This window comes from Plasmodium gallinaceum (assembly GCF_900005855.1).
Source record: "Plasmodium gallinaceum strain 8A genome assembly, contig: PGAL8A_v1_131, whole genome shotgun sequence".
NCBI lineage: Eukaryota > Apicomplexa > Aconoidasida > Haemosporida > Plasmodiidae > Plasmodium > Plasmodium gallinaceum.
This window is the reverse complement of record NW_021628290.1, coordinates 1-11,323: the sequence shown is the minus strand read 5'-3', so window position 1 is coordinate 11,323 and position 11,323 is coordinate 1. Positions and strand designations below refer to the sequence as shown.

At 25.7% G+C, this 11,323-nt stretch overlaps 3 protein-coding genes across 3 annotated transcripts; all 3 read left to right on the top strand.

Annotated features, from left to right (window-relative positions):
* Positions 1 to 305: 305 nt before the first annotated feature.
* On the top strand, positions 306 to 2,895 carry PGAL8A_00473700 (merozoite surface protein 3; the record flags this gene model as incomplete). Its single annotated transcript, XM_028673512.1, is given in 2 exon segments — positions 306 to 2,273; positions 2,275 to 2,895. Coding segments are annotated over 2 exon segments (2,589 nt in total).
* A 1,861-nt stretch (positions 2,896 to 4,756) lies between these two features.
* Positions 4,757 to 6,658, top strand: PGAL8A_00473600 (merozoite surface protein 3; the record flags this gene model as incomplete). Its single annotated transcript, XM_028673511.1, has 1 exon — positions 4,757 to 6,658. One exon carries the CDS (start codon positions 4,757 to 4,759, stop codon positions 6,656 to 6,658), a length of 1,902 nt encoding a protein of 633 aa, XP_028529956.1.
* Positions 6,659 to 8,534: 1,876 nt separating this feature from the next.
* PGAL8A_00473500 (merozoite surface protein 3) lies at positions 8,535 to 10,385 on the top strand (the record flags this gene model as incomplete). Its single annotated transcript, XM_028673509.1, has 1 exon — positions 8,535 to 10,385. One exon carries the CDS (start codon positions 8,535 to 8,537, stop codon positions 10,383 to 10,385), a length of 1,851 nt encoding a protein of 616 aa, XP_028529955.1.
* Positions 10,386 to 11,323: the final 938 nt, after the last annotated feature.

The window sequence follows — 11,323 nt, the reverse complement described above, 5'->3', positions numbered from 1 at the left end:
TTTTTTAAAGTAATTTTACATAATAATTTCTTTATATTATGGTCTAAATAACTATGTAACTCATAATTTTTTTAGTAAATTAAAAAGATTGTTTCTATTAGAGCTAATACATCTATGCAATTATCATATATTCGATTTTAATTGTATGAAAGAAATAAACAATTATTCATTTTTTTTATTTTTCTATACATTTTAAAAATTTATTTTTATGATATATACAATTGTTCTATAATTTCCACTTTTTTTTATCTTTTTTGATATGCTTTAAAATTTTATAATTTTTAAAAAAAAAAAAAAAGTGAAAAATGATAAAGATTATTAATATTGCCTTTTATTTAATTTTTTTAAATTCATATATTTGTGAAAACAATATAAGTTTGATAAATAAAGCTGAAAGCACACAATTTGTAGATTTGCAAAAACCTAATTTAAGACATGGAGCTTTAAGTAATAGTTATACTATAAGAGAGAAATATAATAATTTAGGAAGTACAGATGAAAAATTACAAAACATCCAAGGGTTTTATAACACCAATGACATTCAAACAATTCAAGGTCAAGATGATTCTATACAAGCCGATAAAGATCCAAATGCTCCAAAACCTGCAATCAACGAAAACTCAGTAGAAGAAACTTCGCAAACACAGTTAGATGAAGGAGTTAGTAGTGGAACAGGGGATAATACAATTGATCAGGAAGAAAAAACAAAAAGAGAAGGAAAACTAGATGGATCTGAAGAGAGCAGATCAGATGAAGGGAATTCTCCTCAAAATTTAGAACATACAAAAGAAGCAGATCAACATACAACAATTCCTTCAAATGAAGTATTAACGCCAAGTGTAACAAATTCAGAAGTTAGTGAAGAGCAAAATCACTTACAAACAATTCCAGGTCAAGATGATCCTATACAAGCCGATAAAGATCCAAATGCTCCAAAACCTGCAAACAGAGAAAACTCAGTAGAAGAAACTTCGCAAACTAAGTTAGATGAAGGAGTTAGTAGTGGAACAAGGGATAATACAATTGATCAGGAAGAAAAAACAAAACGAGAAGGAAAACTAGATGGATCTGAAGAGAGAAGATCAGATGAAGGGAATCCTCCTCAAGATTTAGAACATACAAAAGAAGCAGATCAACATACAACAATTCCTTCTAATGAAGTATTAACGCCAAGTGTAACCAATTCAGAAGCTAGTGAAGAGCAAAATCACTTACAAACAATTCCAGGTCAAAAAGAACAAGGACCACTTCCTTCTAGTAGTTTAGAAAAAACAAAGATCGGTGGAGTAGCAGTTGACAATGATGATGGTACAGGTCCACAAAAGGAAAGGCAACATGTGGAACAGCAAGAAAATGATGCCGATGATGATGAGGATGAGGAAGATGAGAGTGATGATGATGATGAAAGTGAAGATGAACAAGATACAGTTACAGAAGCAGGTGATGGTGTAGATGGTGAACCAAAAAAGAAAAGTAAGATAAAAAAAGGTAAAAAAAGAGGCGTATCACCATCATCAAAAGAACCACAAGAAAAACAAGATAGTGTGGGGCAAACTCAACCTATTCAGAGTGATGTAGTAGTTGCACCAGAAAGAGTTCAAGAAGACACGAATTCTCAAGGACATGTAGAAAGTACAGGTGGAGTTGAGTCATCAACACATAGGACAGAAGCAGGAGACACAAAAGGAGAAGATGGAAAATTGCCACTTACTGATGCTTCACAAGTAACAGAATTAACACCAGAAAGACAACCAAAACCGGATGAATTATCAAAGGAAACCAAAGTTACAGAAGGGGAAAGTGCAAGGGGAAGTACAAACGGTGATTCTACAGAATTACAAACAGATCAAAATGGTTTAAATAATGTAAAAGAAATAAGTAAGGTACAAACAGGTGAACAAGAAAAGCAAACATCCATAATACAAGAGATTGTTGTTCCTGAAGGTAGCTATGATGAGGGCGATGAAGATGTGGAAGAAGAAGAAGAGGAAGAAAAGAAAAGTGGAAATCATCAAAATGACCCAAAACAGACACAAATAATTAATCAATCAGGAATACAAACAGGTGAACAAGAAAAGAAAACACTCATAATACAAGAGATTGATGTTCCTGAAGGTAGCTATGATGAGGGCGATGAAGAAGTGGAAGAAGAAGAAGAGGAAGAAAAGAAAAGTGGAAATCATCAAAATGACCCAAAACAGACACAAATAATTAATCAACCAGGAATACAAACAGGTGAACAAGAAAAGAAAAAATCTTATAGTGGAAATAATTGATCATGTAAGTGATCATGGAAGTGAAGAAGAGGAGGAAGAAGAAGAAGAAGAACATGAAGTAGATGAAGAAGAAGAAGAAGAAGAAGAAGAAGAAGATGAGGATGAGGATGAGGATGACGAAGAACAAATAAATGAAGAAGAAGAATTAGATGACAATATCGATTATGAAGAAATAGAAGAAGGTGAAGATGAAGATGATGATGATGATAATGGAGGTGAAGATGAATATAGTCCGAGTGATGAAAGAGAAACAAGAGATAGCCGTGTGGAAGATGGAGATTCAGTGGAAGATAAGAGACCACCAAATGACATCTCACCAGAACAAGATATTCCAGATACTATAATTGACGAACAAAGAAAACAAGAAGAGTCTTCAAGAAGAACAGAAGAAGGTCAGTCACACGAAAATTCTGAACAAAAACAAAAGGAAATTATTACTCCATCAAATGATAGTAGTGCTCATAAATCATTAATTAAAGACTTTAAAGATGATAATAAGGTTAAAAAAGAAGCAGAAAATAAAGTAAAAAATATGATAAATTTAATTGGTGATAGTGGAGTTGCTGATACATTGAAAGATTTGGCCAAAGATATGGCTCAAATTTTTCTTAATCTTTAAAAAAAAACTACGTATTATCTGTATTGATGATAATCATAAATATACTTTTTATAATATTCCTCCTTATAGTATAAATTAAATATTCAATTAATTAACAATGTATTACTTCATATTAGCCTTAGATAATTAGGATAGTCAAAAAAATAAAAATATAAAAATAAATGGTTACCCATTTTGTTTTATATATAATTATACTGCTATAAATAAATTATAAAAAATAGTGGATATAATCAAAACAAAAATTCAAATATATATAGAGGATGAAAAAAATTCATTAAAAAATAAAAATATAAGTCATATACAAAAAAAAAAAAAAATATAAAGATTCTAGGATAATCAAATAACATTATTTCAAATTAACTGTAAACTTTTATACTTCTTTTTATTGTATATTAGAAAGTTCTAATTGTATTTATCTAAATTTTTTAAAATGAAAATAAATTTTTTATTATTAAAATAATAAATAAAAAAAATAATTTGTAAAAAATGCTCTAAAGCAATTATTGAAACAATGATAATAAAATACATAAAAATATCTCATGAATGAAAATTTGACAGCCTGTTTATAAAATGGAACAATATTATTATTTTATAATTATAAAAAATTACACAATATTTTAATTTAGGGAATTACATGGTTATTTATATGAAGTATTAGACCAAATATTTCTAAGATAAGACAAAATGTAAATTTTTTTCTTTTTTTAACCTTTAAAGAATTTAAAATTTTTGATTTTTTTTTTTTTTGTTTTTATAATAGAATTAAAATGTTATAGTTAACAAAGGAAATAAATGTTAGTTTTCTATATATCCATGAAATATATATGTTACAAAAGAAATTTTTTAGATATGAAAAAAGTTAAAAGGAAATACCTTACATTTTATTCAAATTTTTTACCTTTTTTTTTTTTTTTTTTTAAATTATCAATTTTTATTTAACGAAATTAATATCTTTTTAACTTTATTTTTTTATGTTATTTCATAAGAATTCTAGTGAAGTACAATAATATATTTTTAAGGGAAATAAATATTACAGTAATTTTTTATGTGCACACATTTTTATATTTCTTAATATACAAGTAATTTGAATACATTATTTCTTTTTTCTTATAATTTTATATTATCTTAAAAAAAAAGAAAAAAAACTTTTTTTTAAGAAAACGTTTTGTCACTGTTGCTTTAAGTTTAGATTATCTAAAATTTCCTAAGGAAAATTACTTTTCTTAATTTTGAAATTAAAATGTTTAAAAATATATATTTATCTTTTTTTTCATTTTTTTCATAATTAGGAATTGCAAAAAAAAAAAAAAAAGAAACGTTGAACTATGAATTGCACATTATATATTAATACAAAATCAAGCTTGAATTTCTTATTTTTTAGAAAAAAATAAGTCAAATAAATTAAAACATTTTAATATTATTACAGAATCAATTTTTTATATAGAAAAAATATTTTTGTTTTTTTTATAGATTGTTTCTAAGTATTTATTTTCTATAACTTTTAATTTTTATAAAAATACTTCAATTACTTTTTACGACATGCAAATAATTTTTTTTTTTTTTTAAAGTAATTTTATATAATAACTTTTCTATATTATGGTCTAAATAACTATGTAACTCATAATTTTTTTAGTAAATTAAAAAGATTATTTCTATTAGAGCTAATGCATCTATTCAATTATCATGTATTCAATTTTAATTTTATGAAATAAATAAACAATTATTCAATTTTTTTATTTTTCTATACATTTTAAAAATTTATTTTTATGATATATACAATTGTTCTATAATTTCCACTTTTTTTATCTTTTTTGATATGCTTTAAAATTTTATAATTTTAAAAAAAAAAAAAAAGTGCAAAATGATAAAGATTATTAACATTGCCTTTTATTTAATTTTTTTAAATTCATATATTTGTGAAAACAACGTAAGTTTGATAAATAAAGCTGAAAGCACACAATTTGTAGATTTGCAAAAACCTAATTTAAGACATGGAGGTTTAAGTAATAGTTATACTATAAGAGAGAAATATAATAATTTAGGAAGAACAGATGAAAAATTACAAAACATCCAAGGGTTTTATAACACCAATGGCATTCAAACAATTCAAGGTCAAGATGATTCTATACAAGCCGATGAAGATCCAAATGCTCCAAAAGAAGAAAGAAAAGAAAACTCAGTAGACGGAACTTTGCAAGTACAGTTAGGTGAAGGAGATAGTAGTGGAACAGGGGATCATCCAAATGATCACAAAGAAGAAACAAAAAGAGATAGTGCACTAAATGAATCTGAAGAGAGCAGATCAGTTGTAAGGAATCCTCCTTCTCAAAATTCAGAACATGTAACAACAGTAGATCAAGACAAAACAAGTTCTTCAAATGAAGGATTAACATCAATTATAAAAAGTCAAGAAGGTAGTGAAACACAAAATCAATTAGAAACAATTCCAGATCATCAAGAAAAACAAGAACCACTTACTTCTGGTGGTTTAGAAAAAACAACAATTACTAGTGGAGTACCAGTTGACAATAAAGGTGGTTCAGATTTACAAAAGGATGAGCAACATGAGGACCAGCAAGAACGTGATGCCGAAGATTCTGAAGATGATGAGGATGAGGAAGATGATGGCGACGAAAGTGAAGGTGAAGAAGAAGATATGAGTTCAGATCAAGGTGATGGTGTAGGCGGTAAAACAAAAAAAAAAGGTAAGAAGAGAAAAAGTAAAAAAAAAGACGTATCACAATTACCAAAAGAAGCACAAGTAACACAAGATAGTGTAGGGCAACCTCAACATATTCAGAGTGATCCGGCAGTAACAGAGAGCGATCAAAAACATAGTTCTCAAGAACAACATGTAGAAAACGCAAGTGGAGTTGATTCATCACCACAGAGGACAGAAGGAGTCAACAAAGAAGGTGAAAATTTGCCATCTGCTGATGTTTTACAAGTAAAAGAATTAACACCAGGACAACCACAATCGGAAGCATTATCACAGGAAACCAAAATTATAGAAGGGGGAATTGCAGGGGGAAGTACAAGAAATGATTCTATAAAAAAACAAACAGATCAAAGTGATTTAAATACTGTAAAAGAAGTAGATAAGGTACAAACAAGTGAACAAGAAAAAAAAACACCCATAATACAAGAGATTGCTGTTCCTGAAGATAGCTATGATGAGGGCGATGAAGATGTGGAAGAAGAAGAAGAACATGAAGTAGATGAAGAAGAAGAAGATGAGGATGACGAAGAACAAATAAATGAAGAAGAGGAATTAGATGGTGAATTAGATTATGATGAAATAGAAGAAGGTGAAGGTGAAGTGGATGAAGTTGAAGATGATGAAGATGATAGTGGAGGTGAAGAGGAAAATATTTTTAGTGATGAAAGAGAAACAAGAGATAGCCAAATGGAAAATGGAGATTCACTGAAAGATGAGAAACAACCAACAGGAGATATCTTATCTGAGGAAGAAATTTCAGAGTCTGCAATTGAGAAACAAAGAAAACAAGAAGAGTCAAGAAGAACAGAAGAAGGTCAGTCACACGAAAATTCTGAACAACAAAAACAAAAGGAAATTAAGCCTCCATCAAATGATAGTAGTGCTCATAAATCATTAATTAAAGACTTTAAAGATGATAGTAAGGTTAAAAAAGAAGCAGAAACTAAAGTAAAAAATATGATAAATTTAATTGGTGATAGTGGAGTTGCTGATACATTGAAAGATTTGGCCAAAGATATGGCTCAAATTTTTCTTAATCTTTAAAAAAAAATTATGTATTATCTTTATTGATGATAATCATAAATATACTTTTTATCATATTCCTCCTTATAGTATAAATTAAATATTCAATTAATTAACAATGTATTACTTCACATTAGCCTCAAATAATTAGGATAGTCAAAAAAATAAAAATATAAAAATATATGGTTACCTATTTTGTTTTATATATAATTATACTGCTATAAATAAATTATAAAAAATAGTGGATGTAATCAAAACAAAAATTCAAATAAATCTAGAGGATGAAAAAAGTTCATTAAAAAATAAAAATATAAGTCATATACAAAAAAAAAAAAAAAAATAATAATAAGTATAATGATTATAGGATAATCAAATAACATTATTTCAAATTAACTGAAAACTTTTATCTTGTTTATTATTGTATATTAGAAATTTCTAATTGTATTTATCAAAATTTTTAAAATGAAAATAAATTTTTTATTATTAATATAATGAATAAAAAAAATAATTTGTGAAAAATGCTCTAAAGCAATTATAGAAACAATGATAGCAAAATACATAAAATTATCTAATGAATGAAAGTTTGATAAGATGTTTATAAAATGGAACAATATTATTATTTTATAATTAAAAAAAATTACACAATATTTTAATTTAGGGAATTACACGATTATTTATATGAAGTATTAGACCAAATGTTTCTAAGACAAAACAAAATGTAATTTTTTTTCTTTTTTTAACCTTTAAAGAATTTAAAATTTTTGATTTTTTTTTTTTTTTGTTTTTATAATAAAATTAAAATGTTACAGTTAACAAAGGAAATAAATGTTAGTTTTCTATATATCCATGAAATATATATGTTATAAAAGAAATTTTTTAGATATGAAAAAAGTTAAAAGGAAATACCTTACATTTTATTCAAATTTTTTACCTTTTTTTTTTTTTTTTTTTTTTAAATTATCAATTTTTATTTAACGAAATTAATTTCTTTTTAACTTTATTTTTTTATGTTATTTCATAAGAATTCTAGTAAAGTACAATAATATATTTTTAAGGGAAATAAATATTACAATAATTTTTTATGTGCACACATTCATATATTTCTTAATATACAAGCAATTTGAATACATTATTTCATTTTTCTTATAATTTTATATTATCTTAAAAAAAAAGAAAAAAAACTTTTTTTTAAGAAAACGTTTTGTCACTGTTGCTTTAAGTTTAGATTATCTAAAATTTCCTAAGGAAAATTACTTTTCTTAATTTTGAAATTAAAATGTTTAAAAATATATATTTATCTTTTTTTTCATTTTTTTCATAATTAGGAATTGCAAAAAAAAAAAAAAAAGAAACGTTGAACTATGAATTGCACATTATATATTAATACAAAATCAAGCTTGAATTTCTTATTTTTTAGAAAAAAATAAGTCAAATAAATTAAAACATTTTAATATTATTACAGAATCAATTTTTTATATAGAAAAAATATTTTTGTTTTTTTTATAGATTGTTTCTAAGTATTTATTTTCTATAACTTTTAATTTTTATAAAAATACTTCAATTACTTTTTACGACATGCAAATAATTTTTTTTTTTTTTTAAAGTAATTTTATATAATAACTTTTCTATATTATGGTCTAAATAACTATGTAACTCATAATTTTTTTAGTAAATTAAAAAGATTATTTCTATTAGAGCTAATGCATCTATTCAATTATCATGTATTCAATTTTAATTTTATGAAATAAATAAACAATTATTCAATTTTTTTATTTTTCTATACATTTTAAAAATTTATTTTTATGATATATACAATTGTTCTATAATTTCCACTTTTTTTATCTTTTTTGATATGCTTTAAAATTTTATAATTTTAAAAAAAAAAAAAAAGTGCAAAATGATAAAGATTATTAACATTGCCTTTTATTTAATTTTTTTAAATTCATATATTTGTGAAAACAACGTAAGTTTGATAAATAAAGCTGAAAGCACACAATTTGTAGATTTGCAAAAACCTAATTTAAGACATGGAGGTTTAAGTAATAGTTATACTATAAGAGAGAAATATAATAATTTAGGAGGAGCAGATGAAAAATTACAAAACATCCAAGGGTTTTATAACACCAATGGCATTCAAACAATTCAAGGTCAAGATGATTCTATACAAGCCGATGAAGATCCAAATGCTCCAAAAGAAGAAAGAAAAGAAAACTCAGTAGACGGAACTTTGCAAGTACAGTTAGGTGAAGGAGATAGTAGTGGAACAGGGGATCATCCAAATGATCACAAAGAAGAAACAAAAAGAGATAGTGCACTAAATGAATCTGAAGAGAGCAGATCAGTTGTAAGGAATCCTCCTTCTCAAAATTCAGAACATGTAACAACAGTAGATCAAGACAAAACAAGTTCTTCAAATGAAGGATTAACATCAATTATAAAAAGTCAAGAAGGTAGTGAAACACAAAATCAATTAGAAACAATTCCAGATCATCAAGAAAAACAAGAACCACTTACTTCTGGTGGTTTAGAAAAAACAACAATTACTAGTGGAGTACCAGTTGACAATAAAGGTGGTTCAGATTTACAAAAGGATGAGCAACATGAGGACCAGCAAGAACGTGATGCCGAAGATTCTGAAGATGATGAGGATGAGGAAGATGATGGCGACGAAAGTGAAGGTGAAGAAGAAGATATGAGTTCAGATCAAGGTGATGGTGTAGGCGGTAAAACAAAAAAAAAAGGTAAGAAGAGAAAAAGTAAAAAAAAAGACGTATCACAATTACCAAAAGAAGCACAAGTAACACAAGATAGTGTAGGGCAACCTCAACATATTCAGAGTGATCCGGCAGTAACAGAGAGCGATCAAAAACATAGTTCTCAAGAACAACATGTAGAAAACGCAAGTGGAGTTGATTCATCACCACAGAGGACAGAAGGAGTCAACAAAGAAGGTGAAAATTTGCCATCTGCTGATGTTTTACAAGTAAAAGAATTAACACCAGGACAACCACAATCGGAAGCATTATCACAGGAAACCAAAATTATAGAAGGGGGAATTGCAGGGGGAAGTACAAGAAATGATTCTATAAAAAAACAAACAGATCAAAGTGATTTAAATACTGTAAAAGAAGTAGATAAGGTACAAACAAGTGAACAAGAAAAAAAAACACCCATAATACAAGAGATTGCTGTTCCTGAAGATAGCTATGATGAGGGCGATGAAGATGTGGAAGAAGAAGAAGAACATGAAGTAGATGAAGAAGAAGAAGATGAGGATGACGAAGAACAAATAAATGAAGAAGAGGAATTAGATGGTGAATTAGATTATGATGAAATAGAAGAAGGTGAAGGTGAAGTGGATGAAGTTGAAGATGATGAAGATGATAGTGGAGGTGAAGAGGAAAATATTTTTAGTGATGAAAGAGAAACAAGAGATAGCCAAATGGAAAATGGAGATTCACTGAAAGATGAGAAACAACCAACAGGAGATATCTTATCTGAGGAAGAAATTTCAGAGTCTGCAATTGAGAAACAAAGAAAACAAGAAGAGTCAAGAAGAACAGAAGAAGGTCAGTCACACGAAAATTCTGAACAACAAAAACAAAAGGAAATTAAGCCTCCATCAAATGATAGTAGTGCTCATAAATCATTAATTAAAGACTTTAAAGATGATAGTAAGGTTAAAAAAGAAGCAGAAACTAAAGTAAAAAATATGATAAATTTAATTGGTGATAAAGGAGTTGCTTAAAAAGTAAAAAAAAAAAAAAAAAAAAGCATATGAATTTTTATATTAATATGATAAATGATATATAGAAAAAAAAATTTATATCAAATATATATTTAATAAAAACATTTATGTTTAAATAAGAAATAGAAAAATTAAATTATTTTTAATTCATTTATATAATTAAAATTTTTCTATTTATATTTACCACCAATTGTTGATTCTTGATATTCATAAAATTCATTCTTTGCAAATCTTACAACAATACATGATTTCCCAACTGATGTATCTCCTGTAAAATAAATATTTGTAATTATAATAAAAATATTTTATTTTATTTTATTTTTTTTTTTTTTTCTAAAAGAAAAAGATATAAAAAAAAAAAATAATCCAAAATATAAAAAATTTTTCAAAAAAAAAGTACACTTCTATAAAAATTAATTTACAAGAAATTGTTCACTAATAACCTAATAGAACTAATTTAGAGTTAAAAACTTTTGTAGAATTATAATTTTGACTTGCTTCAAATTTTTCATTATTATTAAAATTTGATAAATAAAATGCCATTTTAATTGTAAAAGATAAAAAATTACAATTTTGCGAAAATTTTAATTAAAAAAAAATATGAAAGGAAAAATGGTACATATAATAAAATCAAGTAATATATGTATAAATAATTATATTCTATTAATTTTTTTTAATATATAATGACAATTTAATATTTATTTATCAACTATATATATATATAAGCAACGATCTTATCTATGAAACTAAAACAAATAGCGTAACAATTTTTTGAACTCCCTATTAATAATTGTATTTATTATAAACTCATTAGTTTTTTTATGTTTTTTTTTTTTTTTTTTTTTTTCATTATATATAAATCATACATATTTTTAAATAACTAAATGCATAATCAGAAATGCAACTTAATAAAAAAGGTATTTAAAACCAATAAAATT